Raw genomic sequence first — 22730 nt, 5'->3', positions numbered from 1 at the left:
TTGTAGGTAGGGTTATCGCAAGTCTCCTTTCAAAAATTCCAAGTCGCTTTTGATGTTTTCTTCACAGATAGATGGAATGTATATGTCATGTGGGATATGTTGGAAACTGTATCAGGTACTTTGTATTTGTATGTCACATATTCGACCTGCTCGAGAGGTCTGCCCTCAGATAAATCAACAGAGGGTGGTATCTCCCACAGCACAATTTCTATCAGTTTCATCCACTTAAACAACAACAGAATTGTCCTTTAATGTGTATGAGTAATACTTACTGGCTTGCCAGCTAAACCCTCACTGACTCTAAGTTTAGATGTTTTGTTGTAACATGAGATTTTGGCTCGGTTTGGTCAGGTGTGGTTTAAGGTCCTGTGGGAACGGGCTTCAGTGGTTTGGTTGTTTATATGTTTAGCCAACAATTGTTTAATGTGCTGTGAAAAAAAGTGTACATCTTAAGCCCCACTACACACTGTAGTATTTTTACAGTCCTTTAAGATTGTTACTTGTCAGACTGTAGGATATGAATGCATTGAGATCGCCATGGCACACTGTGCAGACCTAATCCATTTAATGATTCAGTGACCATTTCTGGTGATGCCAGAAGGTGGTGACAAATGAGTGTCTTTTGTGAAATGAGTTAGTCGCTGAATCAACGATCAAAAGAACATTTTAATCCTTTAAAATTTGTATGTCTACAGATCTACAAAGAGACTTTAGTAGAGGTTTTATGAATTGTAAGAACAAAGCAAATCTATCATTTCCCTACAGTTTGTGAGCTGTTGAAAATGACTTTTATCAAAAGACAACAATAATAGTCTTATAATAATTATGAGTTTCAATAAAGTCCGTAAGTTTTCATGTATAAAAAGCGTGTCTACATATCTATTCACTTCAGTAAAATGCCTAAGTGTTCTAAGAACACAGCAGATCTATCTTTTTTCCTACAGTTTGTCGACTGCACACCAACATATAGTTAAAAAACAGGAGCTGATATTAAAAATAGCTTACATATTTAACACAGATCTAGTAATCTGCTTAAATTGGCATATAAAACTGATCAAAGTATTACCTCACAAACATAATGTAAAAAGCATAACTTAATGAAGACTCATGCGCTGATATAAACTCCACTTATAATGTGTGTTTAAAATAATGATTGTCCTTTGTTTTTCTTCTGCAGTGCATTTCACGTAATGCTGCCAATCTAGAACAATATGCCAATAAATAACTCTCATTTGTGTGTTCCTCATCTCTAGATTATTAATTTAGATCAACATCAATGCCGATAAAAAACATGGATAAATGAGCATTGTTGAAAGCAACTTGGTAGAAATGAACGGAGCCACGTTGATTAGACTGTCTGACTGATGGCCTATTACATAAGGGTTGTTTAGAAACTCACCTGTGATTGGCTGGATGGTCGCTCAATCAGCCCAAAGTAACAAAACTCAAATAATACTGTATACAAATCCACCATTTGGACTCCTTATGGGTTTAGCTTGGAAAAGTGCGGGGGACAAAAATCACATTTTTAAAGAGTGCGGGGGACGTGTCTCCCACATCCCCCGCGGCTGCTACACTCTTGATCACACTTGCGAATTCCCTATGGATAATGCACAAACATGACATAGATTTCTATAATTGTACCCAGTTGTATCTAATGATTTGGATTAAAATGTCCCATAAATACTTAACAATATAAATTGTTCATTTAAAAATAAAATGAAATTGGAGTGGTGTGAATCTTAACTAGAAATTTACAGACGTTTAATGTAAATGTATTAAAAGTAAAATATAGTAATTAAAATGCATGATAAATGTAAAGAAAAAATGTGTTATGAAAATGCAATCATATATTTATTTTCATTTTGTAAGCTCTGTATTTATATAATTTGGTGAATAATGCTTTCATATTGCTGAAGTTTTACACTTTTCTCCAAGTATTTTCTGCTTGTTTATTTATTAATACTTTTTATATAAAATTAAAAGAAGAAAAAACATTGAAAGAGTTTGAGTAGAGTGATAACTGGGCTCAAATGTTGCTATGGTGGTGCAAACGCGGAGCAGATTTCTTTCCAAGGAGCTCAGTGGGGTTTCTCCGAAAACAGTGAACTGGGGAGCGAAAGATGAGCGGACTATCTCATCTGGCCTTCGTAATAACAGTCACACTATATGATTGTGATCAAGGGCGTAGATTTGGCTTGAACATTGAGGGGTTGCAGCATGAAGCATTTACATGTTTCTATTGATCATGGTATAAATATTGGGGGGGTTGCTCTTGCTTGTCACACTAAACGTTGTAAGATTGCCGATTTTGCCCTACAACGACAGAAATCTTTTAAGATTCCCAAAATTAATTTTTAGATGGCAGAATCGTGACCAAAATCGTACAGTGTGCACTTGGCAAAAGTGCATTTGGCACTTTTTTACCCATATCTAAGTGTATTGCGCCTGTTAACCTTTTTAATTTTGAGGTGAAGAAGTTTACAAGTGTGGAAGTGTGTTAACTTTCAAAAAAGGAACTTCTTAAACTAATTTTTTTTTTAGGTTTATGGTACACCGTGATGATTTTAGATGGCAATACCATGGTACTGTATGCCAACCATATTCATGCAAAAAGGTAACCTTTGTACCATGTCCAAAAATATAGTACCTTTTGTTTGTAGTGCTCCATCATTTTTGGATGCTATTTACCTACAAACTGAATATTTTGTTTGCAAATTTAAATCCAGAATACATCACTAGTTTATAAAGTTGGTTGAGAGAATGCCCAGAATGTGCAGAGCACGTAAAATGTAAGACAAGTTAAAATGTACGTTTTGTTTAACATTTAACATGATTTTGGTCACTACATGTTCCCCATACTTCTATTTGTATTACTTCATAGTTTTGATGTTACTATTATTCTGCAATGTGGAAAAATAATATTAATTAAATATGATTAGATGTGTGCAAACTTTTGACTGGCAGTGTACAGCATATTTCTATAGCTAACAAGGTTCAATTATTAATTATAGTTGCATATGTTGTGTGTACTCCTTTGTTTAAAAATGAAAGGTTTATGAAATCACAATTGAAGACAAATTATTGTATATAACCATGATTTATTGCTGTTTTAATGTGGTACATGGTGTATGGCATTCCATCAGATTTGATGAATACAAGAATCTTGTGACATAAAAAACAGCTCTTGGTTCAGCCCATCATCCCCAAATCAGGGAAAGAAAAGAATAAAAGTTGGATAATAACTGAGGTCTGCCAGACATTTACTCCTCTCTGAGGGCAGTAGCATCTCAAATGAGTAGCTTTTGTTGGCCTATGGGTGTTTAAATGCATCAGAAAACATCAACAAAGCTGGATTTAGTGGTGCAGAATAGTAAACCACTTTCAAAACATCTATATCCATTTTTTTGTGCACTCAATACTTGCATGCCATGACACAGTGCAACAAAAGCTATTCATTGTGAACAGCATACTTGAACTCATTGCAGCATCTCTCTCATAAGCTGCTTTCGCCTTGTGTGTCCTTGTCCTCTAAAGGTAAGGTTTGGAGCTGTGATGCCAGAAGGAAACAACAAGAATCAAGGAAAACAGTGAACGTGGAAAGCCGCTCTGCAGGCATGGAACATTCTCCCAGTTGATTGTCTCTTTTGGGCATGGTGGTTTTTCGGGGGTGAACGCATCAAAAATGTAAGGAAATGCTCAAGCACTCTAAGCAGATTGAAACATGGAATGAAAAAGAAAGGAATGAATTGAATTGCTTGTTGCCCACGTGATGGATGTTGTAGGGGTGGAGGGAAATGGTTGGACATTTTTTGCCTAGTAGCGGCGCATCTGGCCGGATTGTATGGAGGAGCGGGACATTGAGATTTGGCTGCCGCCGCCACCACCACCACTCATGCTCATGCCGGAGCCTCCGCCAGTAGAGAACCCTGCACCACCACCGTATCCAAATCCGCCGCCACCTCCCATTCCCATGCCGCCACCTCCCATTCCCATGCCGCCACCTCCCATTCCCATGCCGCCACCTCCCATTCCCATGCCGCCACCCATGCCGTATCCACCTGTGAACAAACATACAAAAACAGTGATTTTAGTGAAAACAGATGCATTTTGTACAGCAAATGAAATGCTGATGATCTCTTTTTGTCTGTGGTATTGACAAGAAAATATGATAAACTTACCACCGCTACCACCAGATGAACTTATTGACTCCTGAATGTGGATGGTTGCGGAGCTACCACCACCAGCAATCCTGACGAAGTAAAAAACAACAACAACAACAACAACAACAAAAGCATTAATGTCAAGATACATCGGTGGGCAGATATGAAGAAAACATCTATGGAAAAAGAAAAGTGACTGACCTGGTTTCCTCTCCTTCCAGAAGCTTCCTGTAGGTGGCGATCTCAATGTCCAAGGCCAGTTTGACGTTCATGAGCTCCTGGTACTCGCGCACCTGGCGTGCCATATCCTGCTTGGCTCTCTGAAGCGCCTCCTCCAGATCCTTAATGCGGAGCTTGGCATCCTTCACTGCAAGCTCTCCACGCTCCTCAGCCTCTGCAATCTGAGCTTCCAGGTTGGCACGCTGACCAGATCAAAGAAGACATTATAACTTTAGTTGTCTGCAACAAGTTTCAATTATTCCTGTCCTCCTAACAGGGACCTCTTTCATTGCATTATTCCCCACTGAAGATCCAACATTTTCTGTTTGTAACATAAGACCTAAAGAACATTTAATACACATTAAGAATTTGGTTGGAAATGTTATTCTGGTATTGAAAACCTTGTCCAGAAATACAACCAAAGCATCTAAAGGCTAACAAAATCACTCACTTGTCCCTTGACGGCTTCAATTTCATTCTGAAGTCGACTGATCATGCGGTTGAGATCTGCAATCTCAGCCTTGGTGCTGCGAAGGTCGTCACCATACTTGCCAGCAGAGGACTGCATCTCTTCAAACTAGAAGTTGAAAAGGAGAGACATCAACATTAAGCTTGATTGCTTCAAAATAATGTTGGTTTGAAAAGCTTCATTTTGAAGTCTTTTTCTCACCTTCTGTTTGTACCACGTCTCGGCCTCAGCACGGCTGCGGTTGGCGATGTCCTCATACTGAGCACGGACCTCTGCAACAATGGAGTCCATGTCCAAGTTGCGACTATTGTCCATTTCCACAATAACTGATGTGTCTTTGATCTGTCCCTGGAGTTCACGCAGCTCCTAAAAAACCAAAGGTGAAGGTATTAGGCATAGAAATGCACCAACATGCAACAACAATGGAAAGCCAACATCTCAGTGGGGATATAATTACATAAAACTCTCACCTCCTCATAGATAGCCCGAAGGAAGTTGATTTCATCTTGAAGAGCATCAACTTTGGCCTCAAGCTCAACCTTGTTCATGTAGGCAGCATCAACATCCTGTGAAGACATGTACAGAGCTCAATATAATAGGTGGACTCTACAGAGCAATCAAAAGATTAAAAAATTATTATAACTAGAGGGTCAAGACAGCAGCCAAAATTTTCACCTTCTTGAGCAGGACAAATTCGTTTTCTACTGCAGCACGCTTGTTGATTTCATCCTCATATCTACAAAGATAAGTTTTCCACATAAGCACATAGACTCTGCAATCATACCAGTCAAACAGAGTGTAGTTCATAGACTCTAAACTTGCTCTTGCACAGCTACTTACTTGTTTTTGAAGTCCTCCACAAAATTCTGCATGTTCTTCAGCTCTCCATCCAGCTTCATCTTCTCATTACCAAGCCCATCAAGCTGTCTGCGCAGGTTGGCGATGTAGGCCTCAAACATGGCATCTATGTTGGAGCGGGTGGTGGTCTGATCCTGCAGTAAACTCCATTTTGTCTCTAGCACTTTGTTCTGCTGCTCCAGGAAGCGCACCTGTATAATAAATTAATGAATAAAGCATTAAGAATTAGAGAGTTTTATAACAGTTATAACTCCTCTTTGGGTCATCAGGGCTCTGCTATAGCATTATTCATGCCACAAGATGTTTTGTCTTTTACTACAGTAATTATCATGCACACCTCTTCTTGCATATAAGGACTTGCTTTGACACACCTGTGATTATGATTATGAAACATTTAGAGTGATTTATTAACATATGTGCCTTGCCTTGTTAGGCCATTCAGCCAGTATATCACTTCTCTAGGAGTAACAGTTCTCAGTTAACATTCTTAACAGTCTTAATAGGCACACTGCTCTTTTGAAACTCTAAACTCATGTAACACCACAACATGTTCAAACTGTCTTTGCTCCTATTTTTCCCTCCTAGCATAAAGGGGAGGCTCCTAAGAGACCACTGCCAAACAGCAAGCCTTAACAGAAATGAAATGGCACGCCTAACCCCCAGGCACTAAGTGTACCTTACTCACCCTTCTGCAGCTTCCCACCTTGCAATTAATTTAGAGCACAACCTCACAATGACTTTGAACATGAAGAATTCACATTAAAGGCTTATTCTCTTTGAACAAAGCATCTATTGCATCAGTAGGCATTACATGAGCTATATGAATGTTGATATCTCTCATCTGGACCATAGAAATGGGTGTATCGCCTGGGTGGGGGTTTAAATGGACAAGGTGGAGTTGCATGGTGAATTCCCCAAAGACGTCAGAGAATCCAAACATGAAACTGGTTTTGTTCAGGAAAAGGTGAAAGTGAGTATAAGGATCTACATGACGTTGAGGCTCCGGACAATTAGGACCGTTTTTGGCTAGTTATTGCATTGAGTCAAAATTTGAATCAAAGATAATGCTCACCACCACACAACAACATTGCTGCTATGGAGATGGCAAACTTGATCCATGCCCTTATTTGGAATGGTTCAGTCATTAGATATCACAAGGCTTGGGTTTCCAACTCAACTTTACTGACCAAGAACAATTGCATAAAAGGAAATCTACTCAAGCCTATAAAATAGATATCGACTTTAGTTGCTCAAAGTTTAGTGAGAATAATGCAGAAGATGGCAACTACAATGCAAGTCAGTCTTCTACAGTATGTGCTCATTGTTATTTGGCAGGTGTCTAAATTCAACACTAACAGGATTTCTGGGTGCAAGTAATTTGCTGTGAAATATTTAATGAGCAGCTCATATGAAGACCCTTGAAATGTGTGCTAGAAAAAAACGGCAACATTTAAATGAGAATTAGTCAAATAAGGACACAAGTTTTTTTGTAAGAGAAGCGAAGACTAACCTTGTCAATGAAGGAAGCAAAGCGGTTGTTGAGGTTCTTGATCTGCTCTTTCTCCTGGGTGCGGACGACTTGGATATTGGGGTCAATCTCCAGGTTCAGTGGGGCTAGGAGGCTCTGGTTGACTGTGACAGCTGTGATAGGTACTGCACCGCCAGCACCGAACCCTCCATAACCACCAGCACCTCCTCCAAACATTCCACCATATCCTCCACCAAAACCTGCGCCAGAACCTCCTCCAAAACCTGCGCCAGAACCTCCTCCAAACCCTGCACCAGAACCTCCTCCAAAACCTCCTCCAAAACCTGCGCCAGCACCTCCACCAAAGCTGCTGTAGCTGAAGCCACCTCCAGATCCTTGGCCATAATGGAAGCCACCGCCACCACCACCAGAGCGTTGGATTGACACAGAGCTCATCCTGCTACCCATTGGTGCCGCACTGGCAGACATGCTGGAGAAGCTCTTTCTGATACCTCCACCAAAGCCGCCGCCGCTCAAGCTTCCTCCACTGGTGCTGAAGGTGGTACGTTTCACACTCATGGCTGCTGTCGTCTTTGAGGGGTGTGGTTCGGATAGAGAAAGAGCAGGATGAGACAGAGAGATCAGGAGCAGAAGAACTCACTAAGAGGAGATTTAAATCCCTCTAAGTACCTTCTTCAAGGAGAACAAGGGTTTTTATACCCCAAACGCCAGAGGTGGGACTCACCTCACCACTCCCCTTTCGGCCTCAGGCTCCTGTCAGAGATACACACACCTATCTTGTTGGGCTGGTATGGGAGTACTTTCAGCAAAGATGTCCAGGACACACCCTGCCACACCTATACTTGCACATACACTTATGTAAAGTGGAGAAAGAAGAACTGGCAGCAGAAAACAAGGTCAAACTCCTAAAAATTTAGACACCCTTTTCTTGCACGTACTACAGAGTTTTATGTGTGATACGTGTTCTATATTTCAAATCATCGTAATTATATAGTCAGATGGCAATGCTATAAACTAACATGGCAAACTATTCAATGAGAGGTGCACTGACTTCATGCATATTTCATGATTCTGGGAGGTACAGTGCTCTCTGTTTGCTTTAAGTGCCATGCAGGACTATTAAATGTGGGAATATTTGATGAAGGGCTTGAATGTTGGAGCTTGGCGCTCATCCTAGAAGCCATCGTGACCTGCAAGCTCCTCTTTCAAGTCAAACAATCAAGCCTCTGTTCTCTCACCTCAGTAGCTTTTGTCTCAGACACAACTTCACCACCTCGCTCTGTGGTTCCCAGTGGGCTGACGTGGTTATATGCAAAATAGATTTTTATGTTACCTTGTATTGAAAACATGGCACAAAATTTAGTGGAAATGTGTATGTCATTGTTTTACAGTATGTTAACATGCTTGGTTTAAACTCTATCAAACAAACACTAAATTAAAGGTGAGCATAAGTACAGAACTCAAACAGGACAATAGAACAGTAGTGCATGGTGGCTGCAAGAGTAGAGTGGTTCTTTTTACGATGGACTTTAGGTGGCATTATTCAGCAACGTGTGCTGCTTTTGTTAGCATGTCAGTATCGCCCCTAACATGTTCAAAAGGTTTGTCAATGTAGAACTGCAGATCTGCTGCTCAGGTCGACAGGTTTGCTGGCTGAATGTGCAAACCTTGAAAAGATTAATCAGTGGGTGGTAACAAAGTGAAGTGTGCACTACACAGCAAAAATCATATTCTTAAGATTTTTTTTGTCTTGTTTTCCAGGAAAAAATATCCAAACAAGATAATTTTACCTAAGAAGTTTCTGGCAGAATTGTTACTAGTTTTTCACTTAATGCTTAAAACAAGTGAAGAAATCCCACACAATGCCACAAGACAAAGTTCACTTATTGTCAAGATTCTATGAAAACAATTCTTAATATCTTGTTCAGTCTTGCTGATCAGGCAAATTTATATTGTTTTAAGGATGTTTACATTTGTTGAGTGGAAAACAAGACATAGATACTTGTTAAAAATATGATTATTTTTTTTGCACCTAGGAAGAATATCAGTTATTGTTAAATTTTGCACGCTAACATTAGCTGGATTCTTTTTAAGTTGAGGGGAAAAGCAGGCATTTTTGTCAGTAGCAATTCGAATCGCTCTATACAAACATTAAACTTTAAACATTTTAAATATATTTTTCCCCCTTCCTGGTGTGTATATTTTAAATGTGGTACATTATATTGTTAATCCACTGATCTAAACACTGATACAGGCGAGTCTTGCTGCGTCTGTCTCAAATGTCGAGTGGCTTGTGGTGGAGTTTCACCCGTGCAGTTTCTTTGAATGCACACAATGCAATCTATCGGGTGATACATGTTACACAAGGGGCAAGATTGGATTATAGGATCAAAAATGTTTCGAAACACCCCTTGCAGAAAAACTGTCCAGCCTTCCCACTCCCCCCCCCGCCCCCTTTCTGGAGAGGAAGTCCACGACAGCCATCTGCACCCCCTGGCCTGTGGACCACCTCGAACTTAAATGGCTGGAGTGCCAGATACCAACGGGTGATCCGGGCGTTGGCATGGTCTGAACAGAGGGTGAATGTTCATCCCAACAAACAGTAGCAGAGAGTGAGGACCACCCACTTGATGGCCAAGCACTCCATCTCTATGTTGCTGTACTTCGTCTCTCTCATAGAGAGCTTCCTGCTAATGTACAGCACTGGGTGCTCCTCCCCCTCTGCCACTTGGGACAGTACCACACCCAACCCCCTGTCTGATGCGTCCGTCTGCAAAACAAAAGGGAGAGAGAAGTCAGGGGAATGCAGAAGTGGCCCGCCACAAAGTGCAGCTTTTACCTGTGTGAATGCTTGTTGGCATGGCTCCGTTCACTGGACTGGGTCTGGAGCTCCCTTTTTAGTGAGATCAGTCAGTGGGCTGGTGAAGTCTGAATAATTAGGCACAAACCTTTAATAATAGCCAGTCAGCCAGCCCCAGGAATAGTCTCACCTCCTTTTTGGCCTTGGGTCTCGGGGAGGTCACAATCACTGCGGTTTTGTCAATTTTGGGCCACACCTGACCATAGCCCAAGTGGAACCCCAGATCCCGTACCTCCACCCACCCAATTGCACACTTCTTCGGGTTTGCTGTGAGCCCCGCTCGTTGCAGCAAACTCAGAACAGCCCTCAGATGCTGCATGTTCCACTGCCAATCATTACTATAAATAATGATGTCATCCAAATAGGCAGCAGCATACGCAGAGTGCGGTCTGAGGACCCTGTCCATTAAATGCTGAAATGTAGCCAGGACCCCAAACAAACTGAATGGAAGGGTCACAAATTGGTGTAAACCAAACGGTGTGGAGAAGGCCGTTTTTTCACAGGACATCAGCGTTAAGGGCATCTGCAAATATCCCTTTGTTAAATCCAATGTCGAATAAAAGCGAGCCATGCCCAACCGATCGAGCAGTTCGTCAACACGAGGCATTGAATAAGCATCAAATTTCGACACTGCATTAACTTTCCTATAATCCACACAGAACCGGACCGAGCCATCCCTCTTAGGTACCAGAACCACAGGGCTGGTCTAATCACTGTGGGATTCTTCTATTACCCCCATATCGAGCATGGCCGTTAATTCTTCCTGTACTACCTGTTTCTTGTGCTCGTGTTAACGGTAGGGACGACTATGTACCACTACCCCTGGGGTAGTTTTATGAGTTTAGTGCAGCCGGGGAGAGGCAAGAACATGTCAAAGAAATTGTTTTGCAATCTGGCAAACTCCGTACATTGTGACGGCAAAAGGTGGTCTCCACAAGGGACCTCTTGTGAACTGATTAGCTTTTAGATTCACCTCCGGACTGAGCTCCTCCCTCTCCGGAACTACCATCACCAAGGATACAGGAACTGCCTCTCTCCATGGTTTTAGTAGGTTGAGGTGGTAAATCTGACGTGCCCTGCCCCTATCCATATGCACTACCTCATAGTCGACTTCCCCAACACACCATGAGACCTCGAAGGGCCCTTCCCATTTCGCGAGTAATTTTGAACATTCTATCAAGTCTTTCTGCTCTCCTGATCTGGAATTTCTTATGCTTCTGTGTCGACCATTCTGGCTACTGAGGGAATTCACAGCGGTCATTATCACTGCTCAAAATCAGAACCGCAAAACGCCAGTACAGGAGCAAGACTGAAGGACAGTTTAACACCACCAACTCTAGAAGCATGTGGCAGGGAATTAACATCATCACAGACTTTAAAGGAAATAAAAACTCCACCATGAACACCGGGATGAGCTAAATACTTTTTATGTTCGTTTCGAGGGAAATAACACCGCCCTTGTGGAGAGAGCTCTCGTGGCTGAAGCTACAGAGGTTAGTTCACTCTCCGTCTCTGTAGCGGATGTAACCAGATCCTTCCGACGGGTGAATATCCGCAAAGCCGCGGGCCCAGACGGCATTCCGGGCCGCGTCATCAGAGCGTGCGCGAACCAGCTGGCTGGTGTTTTTATGGACATTTTCAACCTTTCCCTCTCCTTGACTGTAGTCCCCACATGCTTTAAACATCCACCATTGTGCCTGTTCCAAAACAATCTTAAATAACTTGCTTAAATGACTGGCGTCCTGTTGCTCTGACCCCCATCATCAGCAAGTGCTTTGAGAGACTAATCAGAGATTACATCTGCTCTGTGCTGCCTCTCTCTCTTGACCCGCTGCAGTTTGCTTACCGCAACAACCGCTCCACTGATGATGCCATTGCATCTACAATACACACTGCTCTCTCCCACCTGGAAAAAAAGAACACTTATGTGAGAATGCTGTTTGTAGACTACAGCTCAGTATTCAACACCATAGTGCCCTCCAAGCTAGATGAGAAACTCCGGGCTCTGGGCTTAAACAGCTCACTGTGCAGCTGGATCCTGGACTTCCTGTCAAGCAGACGCCAGGTGGTTAGAATAGGCAGCAACATCTCCTCATCACTGACCCTCAACACTGGAGCCCTGCAGGGCTGTGTTCTCAGCCCACAACTGTATTCCTTGTACACACATGACTGTGTGGCAACACATAGCTCCAATGCCATCATTAAGTTTGCTGATGACACGATGGTGGTAGGTCTGATCACTGACAATGATGAAACAGCCTACAGAGAGGAGGTGCACACCCTGACACACTGGTGTCAGGAGCACAACCTCTCCCTCAACGTTAGTAAGACAAAAGAGCTTGTGGTGGACTTCAGAAGAAAAGACAGAGAACACAGTCCCATCACCATCAATTTAGCACCGGTGGAGAGAGTCAGCAGCTTCAAGTTCCTGGGTGTCCACATCACTGAGGAACTCACATGGTCCATCCACACTGAAGTCGTTGTGAAGAAGGCTCATCAGCGCCTCTTCTTCCTGAGACTGCTGAGGAAGTTTGGAATGAACCGCCACATCCTTACACGGTTCTACACCTGCACTGTAGAGAGCATCCTGACTGGCTGCATCTTCACCTGGTACGGCAATAGCACCGCCCACAACCGCAAAGCACTGCAAAGGGTGGTGCGAACTGCCAGACACATCATCGGAGGTGAGCTTCCCTCCCTCCAGGAAATATATACAAGGCGGTGTGTGAAAAAAGCTCGGAAGATCATCAGAGACTCCAGCCACCCGAGCCATGGGCTGTTCTCACTGCTACCATCAGGTAGGCGGTATCACAGCATCAGGACCCGCACCAGCTGACTCCATGATAGCTTCTTCCCCCAAGCAATCAGACTTCTGAACTCTTGATCTCCTACGATCAAAATACATCAGCACTGCACTTTATTACCCTTACTCTTATATCTCACACCGGACTGTCATAAATTATATTATTATTATTATATATATTCTCTCTTAACAACTGACTATCAACCGACAGCCTGAATGTCAATACAGTACAATACTGTACATTCTATATATACTATATATACTTTTTTTTAATATATTTAAATTTTTTAATTTTATTGAATAATGTGTATCTATATAGTGCACATTGTATACTGTACAGTGTATGTTATTATTTGTATATTGTTGAGTGTAATTATGTGTATATCAGATGTTTAAATTGTGCTGTGTTAATCTGATGTTATTGTAAATTGGTATGTCTCATCACTGTCATGACTGCTATGTTGATCGGAACTGCACCCAAGAATTTCACACACCATTGCACTTGTGTATATGGCTGTGTGACAATAAAGTGATTTGATTTGATTTTTTGATTTTGTTCTTCTGGGCTGTGGCCAGTTGCAAGATGGACTTCTTCAACACCGAGTAGTCCAGGAGGTAGTGAACGGAAGCTGATGTGCCACAATCTGGGCTTCCCTGGACAGCAGCGGCAGAAGATAGCGGCCACTTCAAAGCTTCGGCGGTGTGCTCTAAGACCTCAAGGTAGGCCTCCGGATCATCTTGAGGCCCCATCTTGGTGAGCAACATGTGGGGGTGCGCTGCTGCCGGGGATGGAGAGGCAACCCCCTCCTGGGGTACTAAGCTCCGCAGCACCTACCGGTCCTCCTCCTGGGCCCAAAGGAGCACCTCAAAGCACTGTTGCTTCTTACTCCGAAGCTCCATAAGGGTCTGGTGTTGGCCCTTGCAAGGGACCGGAAGACTTCCTCCAGCGGCGACGACTCCATGACATGTATCCTTCTTCCTCTAATCCCTAGTTTCGGCACCAGTGTAACAGGTTCAAGGAATGAGGAAGTGGGAGATGGCGAATCCAACTCAAAGGTAAATTTATTCTTCCCACAAAAACACTCAAATGCTATATATATTGGGACAGGCCGTGGCCAACACACTCAAAGCTTCAGCTGGTCTCTCTCCCCCTCACTCTGAGGTCTGGCCCCTTGTATTTCACCCATCTCTCACTTCGAACAAAGAAATAGAAATTACCAGCAATTTATCTCATGTGAAAACCCTTACTGCTTCCTCTCTCCCCAGATGAACGCTCGACCACACCCTCGCCTCCACATCATGTAAATGCCTTAAACATTTTTCCTTTATCAGGGTAGGGTCATAAATGTTTAAGGCAAAAACTGATTGGCACACATAGATTTTGCCCATTACCCTGATTTCACATAGCATGTAAACACCTTTCCCAGCATTTGTACCGGCTTATCCAATGCACTCATGTCTTGTGTGCATGCTTGTTTACATTTTGATGTCAAAAGCAGAGAATAACCTGAAAATTTTTTAATAAGCTCTTTTATGGTAGTTTTCAGCATTTTGGTGTGCATGTAAACACTCACAGCTTGGCCTTAAATAAGTCACACCTTACAAATTCTAAATGGACAGTTTATTCAGATATTCATGTAAGCTTCATCATGCTTTCTGCAGCACTTCTATAATTGTGTGATTAATTGGAGGTTTTGCCAGCTAAGAAACCGAGGGAAGTCTGTTTCTTAAACTAAAGGCTCTAGTGACTCTGATGTTGTCCGTTTGTTGTTTTGCAGATGGGCTGTCCACACCTTAAATAGCCTTCATCTGTAACAAGAACAATAGACTGCTGAATTTTGAGGAAAAAAGCTGTTTTTCTTTGGCCATTTTTAAAACTAAAATGGGAATTTAGAAATGGGTTATTTTTTGTTTTAACTCTTTCTGTCTGAAATAATACTTTACACATACTTTAATATATAATAAAAACTGAATGTAATAAAATTCTGATTGTTGGCAGAATAATATCAGAAGTCTTGATGTTTCACATTTCCATTTAGAACTAAAGAACTTTAAAAGAATTGTAATGCCAACACCTGTAAGATTCAGATGTCAGGACTTATTCTGACTTTGCTTGGAATCACTTGGATGTGTAAAAAATTCCATTGCTTATCAGTTAGTCATATGCTGTTTTCATTGTCTAGACAAGAAGACTACAGTCATGCTCTAAACATTAGGTGGAGCCCCAAACTTGATTTCTACATGTGTTCACTGGAGTGTCTTTTTACTTCTAAAGGGTAGTAACTTCAATTCTTAAATTCAGCATGTTCTTTTGCTGTACATCTGATTTTGTAACTTATCATACAGCATCTGTGTTTTGACTTCCTTTTTTCTTGTTGTGGGACAATTTATGAGAAAATTCAATATACTGTGATATATATACATACTGTAAATATATATATATATATATATATATATATATATATATTGTTTTTAATCTATGCAGGCTTTTAAACTATGCACATTTACTCTATACATGCACATTCTAATATATACAGGGTTGGGGAGTAACGGAATACATGTAACAGGATTACGTATTTAAAATACAAAATATAAGTAACTGTATTCCACTACAGTTACAATTTAAATCATTGGTAATTAGAATACAGTTACATTCAAAAAGTATTTTGATTGCTGAAGAGATTACTTTGCATTTTATTGTCATTTGTTTCATTTAATATTTAGTCCTTTCAGATGGAAAACATTTATACATATAAATTATCCGATCTAAAGTGCATTTGAACAGCAGTGAAACACTTTCTTATGATGTGTTACATTCATACGAGCATACAGAGAAGTAAGTTTGGAGCGGAAGAAATAGAAATAAACCTTGTGTAAATTGTCAGCTTTACGCTAAACTAAAATGCTCTTTCTAGCAATTTTACATGCACATGTTACCAGGCACGATCATATTTTTTTATCAAGACAATTCACATTGGAACATTATTTCTTTTTTTCTAGTAAGACTTTTGATATTAGGGCATTTTGATATTGTATGCTTGATAATAATTTCTGTATTGTTTTCCTGTAAAAATATCTAAAAATCCTTAAAACAAGATCAATTTGATTTATCTTGTTTTAGAAACAACACTGCATAAGATATTTAGGTTTTTCAGAGAATGTATTTTTAACATGTATTTTGTCTTACTGTACTGGCAGAGTTTTTATAGTCAAAACAAGTGAAAAAATCTACCAGTGCTGAAGAAGTAATCCAAAGTATTTAGAATACGTTACTGTACAAATTACATTTTACAGCATGTATTCTGTAATCTGTAGTGGAATACATTTCAAAAGTAACCCTCCCAACCCTGAATATATATACCTAAATTGTTACAACTATATCTTCAGAGAGTCTTCTGCCATTTATAATTGCATTAGGAGTCAGGGCAGTTCTTTAGTTGAAACCCAAGGGAATACTCGCTGAGACATATTCTTGTTTTTCATGTTGAAACAAGTGATGTCTTCCTTTTCTCAATAGCCCACCAATCACCAGTGTGTAAAATGGGACCCACCCCTTAAGACCACATCCCTTAAAACCACTCCCATCTCTTGTCCACAGGCAAGCCTTTAAAACAAATCACCAAATATGGTTATGACCATTCACAAAAAGGGCATTATGAACTCATGAAGATACATGAAATAAGATACAGTAACATTTTAGAAACTTTTGGGTGGAGTCAAATTCATTGTGCACAGAGCCCACAAACACACCTCAGATTGTTTTACATGATGGGAGTAAAAGATGAGATTGATTAAAGACCCAATCTATAATTCAATAAATGAAAAGAAGTATGCAATTTCAGATTCTTAAAAACATTACTCAAGAAAGGATGAGTCGGTTATAATGTACTCTTCATTTGTGCTGGAAGCCTCTTTGGATAAAAGCATTTGCTAAATGAATAAAAGTAAAAACATTTTCCTGTGAGTGAAATAAATTTCATAACACATTACATATCTGTACTGTACATTATGGCTGTAAGCCTGTACACAAAATACTCTATGGCTATTAATAGTAAATTTTAATCATACTCTGGAAAACCAACAAACAAATACAAAATGCTGCAGTGCTTGCAATAATTTCCATCTATTCCTCACGTCTAATGTTCTCATTGAGCATTACTTATTGTAAACACTTCAAGGAATATTCCTGGTTTGATACAATTTAAGCTCCATCAACCGCATTTGTGGCATAATTTTGATTACCACAAAAATTAATTTCAACTCGTCCCTCCTTTACTCAAAAAAAAAAAAAGAAAAAGCAAAAATCGAGGTTACATGGAAGTGAGTGGGGACCATTTTGGAGGATTTAAAGGCAGAAATTTGAAGCTTATAATTTTATAAAAGCACTTACATAAATGTTTCTATTAAAAGTCATGTATTACTTGAGCTGTAAAGTAGTATAAAATCACAGTTTTTACAGCATTGCATCATCATGGCATATTGGATATCACAGAAAAGGTTAGTGTAACAGTATAAGGATGGATAAGGAGGAGGCGGGAACCGAATAGTAAACATAAACTTTAATGATATAAATGAACTTAAAACGGCATAAAAAATAAGGACACAGGCACTCATGCAACACGGCCGTGTGAGTCTCTCTCTCTCAAACTGGCATTTCCGGCTGCCCCTTATCTCACTCTCCCGCTGATCTGCTGATTCAGCCCGGCCATGCCCTCCTCCTCGTCACACTCCTCCCCCTCCCGATTCAGGCAAGGGCGCCACCGGTCTGACTTACTCCCCCCCCATCTCTGCGACACTGCCTTTCTGGTCCACCCCACCTCCTGTGAACCTGGGGGAGAGACAAGGGGAGGTGTGGGGAGAGGGAAAGGGTGAGCAGAGACACACCGAGAGAGAGAGAGAGAGAGAGAGAAGAACTTGCTCGCCAGCTCCCGGAAGCGCTGTCGCCTGGTCCTCAACTGCTCCTCCGCCCTCTGGCGGATGCCAGCTCGCTCCTCCACCGGTGGATGGCAGAGAGTCCTCCGGCCCCTGGTGGATGGAACTGCTTCTCCCCTTCTCGGCAGACAGACACGGTTCCTCTGGCTCTCGGCTGCCAGCAGCAACCCCTCTGTCCCCAGGCAGATGGCTGCAGCTGCTCACCTGGTGGATGGCAGCGGCGAGGACTCTGTGACATCGCATCCCTCCTCCCTACAGGGTTTCGGCACCACTGTAACAGTATAAGGATGGGCAAGGAGGAGGCGGGAACCGGCTGAATAGTAAAAATATACTTGAATGATATAAATGAACTTAAAACAACATAAAACATAAGGACACAGACACATATGCAATGCGGCCACTTGCTTCTCTCTCTCTTGAACCAGCGCCTCTGGCTGCCCCTTATGTCGCTCTCTCGCTGATCAGCTGATTCAGCGCCAGCCGTGCTCCATCACGGCCCGGCCACGCACTCCTCCTCGACATAGTAAGCGATTTTATCACACTAAAATCATGTTACCATGCATATTGTTTACGTCTTGTGGCTATACTTTTGAACAGTGAGTATTTTACTCAAGGGGCAAGTCAAAATTATTTTTTGTGGTAATCACCATAATACCACAAATGCTGTCAATTGAGCTTAACTTGTATTAAACCCAGAACATTCCTTTAAACTTTACGGGCTCTATTTTTGTGACCACACTAGGCACAGCGCTATGCGTAACTCGCAACAATCATGCGCTACATCTTATACAGTTTTTTTGAACGCGCTAATTCTAAGTGCATTTTTCGTGCCAGAGCAAAGAGCAAGTGGGCATGGGTGAGAGTGCTCGTGCTACCTCTGGATGTATGCGTGCAAGCTGTGGATGTATTGTTTTTTATTTTTTAATTTTTTTTTCTGATTAACATTTTTTTATTGATTCACAAAGATAACAAAGAAAAGCAACACAAATATACACAGAATCAACATTTAACCCCCCCTTTACCCCTTCCAATCCCCAACCCCACCCTGACCCTCAACAACATCCCTGTGGTCACACATGATTATTGACACATACACACACACACACACACACACACACAAAATATATATATATAATAATCACACACATGTAAAACTAAACTTCTCCCTCCACTGCCCCTCCCCGAGAGCCCTCATTTCCCATCAAAGAATCCCAATTCTCCAGCCTTCTACATGACGCTTCCTCCCCATCTCCGTGCACCATTCTTGAAATGAGGGCGCTCCAGCCGACTTCCATCCCCTTAAAACAATTTGTCTGCCAATAATAACACTGGTTAGGACCCAATTTTTTTATGTGTTCATTCCCTATATTGATGACCGCCCCATCGCCTAAAATACAGAGTCTGGGGCAAAATGAAATTTGAGTGCCCAATGCATCACATATAAAACTCTGAACCTTCAACCAAAAGTCTTGGAAATTAACACAACACCAAAAAACATGGGTTGTGTCTCCAACTTCTGATTGGCATCACCAGCAGGTGGGTGTGTCTTTAAGACCAAGACTATACAAACTAGAGGGGGTCCAATAGAATTGATGTAAAATCTTGAATTGCATAAGGTGCACCCTATGCATCTCTAGATGTAGACTTGATGTTTTTTAGAATCCTAGCCCACATTCCCTCCTCCAATACCAAGTTTAAATCTTTCTCCCATAATCTCTTGACAGAAGTTAAAGCTTCATCCCACAGACTCTGAATTAGCAGGACGCCATATCAAACACCTTTTCGGCATCAAGTGAGATGGCAGCGACCGGAGTCTGATCATTCGCCACTGACCACATGATATTAATGAAACATCTAATGTTATCAGAAGAGCTACGGCCCCGAATAAACACCAACTGATCTATACATATAAGAGATGTCATAACTTTACTTAATCAGTGTAAAGAGGAGGCGAGAAGCAGCTTTCCTGGTTCAGGTAAGGGTTTATTTTCTCTCTGTAGTACAATTGCAGTCTCAGAGTCTTTACTTTATTCACCAAGTTAATCTATAGTCTCACACCGCTTCATAAAAATAAACTCTCATCATTTATACTATGAAAACTTCTTTGCTTCTTAATCGGGTCTGTGGTGCCCAGGCTCTCCCTCTTCTACTTGCGGCGTGGCTCTATTTATGCCATTCTCCCCGTGCTCACTGAAATTAGAGACAGGTGTTAGACATAATTTAGCTCAGGTGTAAGCGCCCTTACCGCTTTCTCTCTCTCCGGAGAGATGCTTGACCATGCCCCCGCTGCCACATATCCCCACCACCCGACTCAGGCCAGGGCGGCATCCGGCCTGCCTATCACTCCCCCCATTCCTGGAAAGGAAATCGGCGACAGCCATCTGCACTCTCGGTTTGTGGACCACCTTGAACTTAAACGGCTGAAGAGCCAGATACCAACGGGTGATCCGGGCATTGGTATCTTTCATGCGGTGGAGCCACTGGAGTGTGGCGTGATCGGAACAGAGGGTGAGGACCACCCACTTGATGGCAAGACACTCCTTTTCCACGGTGCTGTACTTAGTTTCCCTCAACGAGAGCTTACGGCTAATGTACAGCACCAGGCACTCCTCCCCCTCCACCACCTGCGAGAGCACGGCCCCCAGCCCCCTGTCTGAAGCATCCGTCTGTAAAACAAAAGGGAGAGAGAAGTCAGGTGAATGTAAAAGCGGCCCCCCGCAAAGTGCAGCTTTAACTTGCGTGAACGCCCGCTGACACTGCTCCGTCCATTGGACCGGGTCTGGAGCTCCCTTTTTAGTGAGATCAGTCAGCGGGCTGGTGACGTCCGAATAATTAGGCACGAACCTTCTATAATAGCCAGCCAGCCCCAGGAACTATCTCACCCACTTTTTGGTCTTCGGTCTCGGGCAGGTCGCTATCACCGCTGTCTTGTCAATTTGGGGATGCACCTGCCCGTGGCCCAAGTGGAACCCCAGATACCGTATCTCCACCCGTCCAATCGCGCACTTCTTCGGATTTGCTGTGAGTCCCGCTCGGCGCAGCAATCTCAGAACCGCCCTCAGATGTTGCATGTGCCGCTGCCAATCATTGCTGTAAATGATTATGTCATCCAAATAGGAAGCAGCGTAAGCTGAGTGCAGTCTGAGGATTCAGTCCATGAGACGCTGAAACGTAGCCGGGGCCCCAAACAAACCGAACGGAAGTGTCACAAATTGGTGTAATCCAAACGGTGTGGAGAAGGTGGTTTTTTCACGGGAAATTGGTGTCAAGGGGATCTGCCAATAACCCTTCGTCAAATCCAATGTCGAATAAAAACGAGTAGTGCCCAGCCGATCGAGCAACTCATCAACGCGAGGCATTGGATACGCATCAAATTTAGACACCGCGTTGACTTTTCTATAATCCACACAGAATCGCACAGACCCGTCCCTCTTAGGCACTAGAACAACTGGGCTGGACCAATCGCTGTGGGATTCTTCTATTACCCCCATATCGAGCATCGCATCCAATTCTTCCCGAACGATTTTCTTCTTGTGTTCGGGTAATCGATAGGGGCGGCTACGTACCACGACCCCCGGCAGAACACATCCGCAAACTCCTGTTGCAACCTAGCAACCTCCGTGAGTTGACTCGGTGAGAGGTGGTCTCCGCAAATGACCGGGGTAAACTGTTTATGTTTTGAACTCACCTCCGGTCCGAGCTCCGCCTTCTCGGGAACTACCGTAGCCAACGTCATGGGAACCGCCTCCCTCCACAATTTCAGGAGATTGAAGAGAAACATAAATAAAACAAGAGTTACACACTTTAAATAACTCCAACATTATTTTGCTGAATGGCTGATGTCCACTTTCAAAGTATGGTATAACATAGATTTTCAATTAAAGGTCACAGTATCATGAAATAATGAGTGGACAATTAAATCAAGGGACACACAAAAAAATCTCTACTATCAGTGTTAAAATTACACATTCACCACAAAAGAATTCTAGCTTATGACAGAATGTAATAGAAATTGTATTATTTAACGCTTATTTATGTCAAAGATGTTTAAGATGCAGCTCTGGGGACTTAATTTAATTTAATTTACACAGGTGCAATAGATTAAAATGATTTCAATGATCAAAAATTTTACTTACAGCAGTGTGTAACATTACAAATAATCTTTATTCTTTTACAAGCCTATTCAAATTGTATTCGGTTGAAATTAAACTTAATGGGCTTTGTTTTCGTGAGTGCACAAAGTGCAGTGCTACGATCATGCAAAACGTCTTATCCAATTTTCGTGAGAGTGCTATTTTTGTGCCAGTGCAAAGCTCAAGTGGGCGTGGGTGGGAGTGTTTGCCCTACTGTGGGTGTACATATGCAATCTGTGGGTGTATTATACGTTAATGAAATGGTGCAAAGAGCAATTTGCTATTTTCCTGAAAAATAGATAATTGCGCTTAGACGTTTCAAAACCACGTCATATGTCAGAGCAAAGTTTAAACTCAGTTCCTGCATTTACAGTTTGGAGATTCCAAATAAGTTGGAGAGGATAAATGTTTCAATTTGGTATGATTTTTTTGATCACTTTGTTATTTTGGGTATATTTTAATTTCGTTTGAAGTGTAATTTGAATTTAGAAATATGTTTGGTTAAACTTTTCATGTTTCGATAAATGAATAAAAAAAATGTAAAATCTAAATCGACCACTAGAAGTGAAATGCTTGCTGATACAATCACTGTTAATACTAGCCATGATTTATGTGTCAGTAGATGAAAATTATTAATAATACTTACATTCTCTATTATTTAATGGAGTGCTTGGATTACATCCAAATCCTGACAAGAATCACATTTTCCATGCCTATAAAAGGTCTTTGTTTAGTATATCGTGCTTGAGGGAATGGACTATGTAATAGGACACAGATGGTTCAATAACTGGAGAAAAACCTCAT

The 22730-nt window shown here is 41.8% G+C and overlaps 1 protein-coding gene across 1 annotated transcript; it reads right to left on the bottom strand.

The window, feature by feature from the left end:
• Positions 1-3081: 3081 nt before the first annotated feature.
• On the bottom strand, positions 3082-7876 carry LOC127419105 (keratin, type II cytoskeletal cochleal-like). The gene is made up of 9 exons (XM_051660237.1): positions 7220-7876; positions 5692-5900; positions 5527-5587; positions 5322-5417; positions 5053-5217; positions 4834-4959; positions 4365-4585; positions 4182-4252; positions 3082-4061 (listed from the first exon to the last, which is right to left on the bottom strand). Exons 1-9 carry the CDS (start codon positions 7754-7756, stop codon positions 3817-3819), a joined length of 1731 nt encoding a protein of 576 aa, XP_051516197.1. The 5' UTR covers positions 7757-7876; the 3' UTR covers positions 3082-3816.
• Between the last annotated feature and the right edge of the window lie 14854 nt (positions 7877-22730).

The sequence above is a fragment of the Myxocyprinus asiaticus genome, chromosome 28, assembly GCF_019703515.2.
Source record: "Myxocyprinus asiaticus isolate MX2 ecotype Aquarium Trade chromosome 28, UBuf_Myxa_2, whole genome shotgun sequence".
In the NCBI taxonomy this organism is placed as follows: Eukaryota; Metazoa; Chordata; class Actinopteri; order Cypriniformes; family Catostomidae; genus Myxocyprinus; species Myxocyprinus asiaticus.
Note: the sequence above shows the minus strand (reverse complement) of the source record. Positions and strands in the feature narration are given on the sequence as shown.

Coding starts and splice junctions, on each gene's coding strand:
- LOC127419105 (XM_051660237.1), bottom strand. CDS start 7,756: ATGAGTGTGAAACGTACCACCTTCAGCACCAGTGGAGGAAGCTTGAGC. Junction 5,588..5,691: donor GTGGAGGACTTCAAAAACAA/GTAAGTAGCTGT, acceptor TTATCTTTGTAG/ATATGAGGATGAAATCAACA. Junction 4,253..4,364: donor CTGGAAGGAGAGGAAACCAG/GTCAGTCACTTT, acceptor TTACTTCGTCAG/GATTGCTGGTGGTGGTAGCT.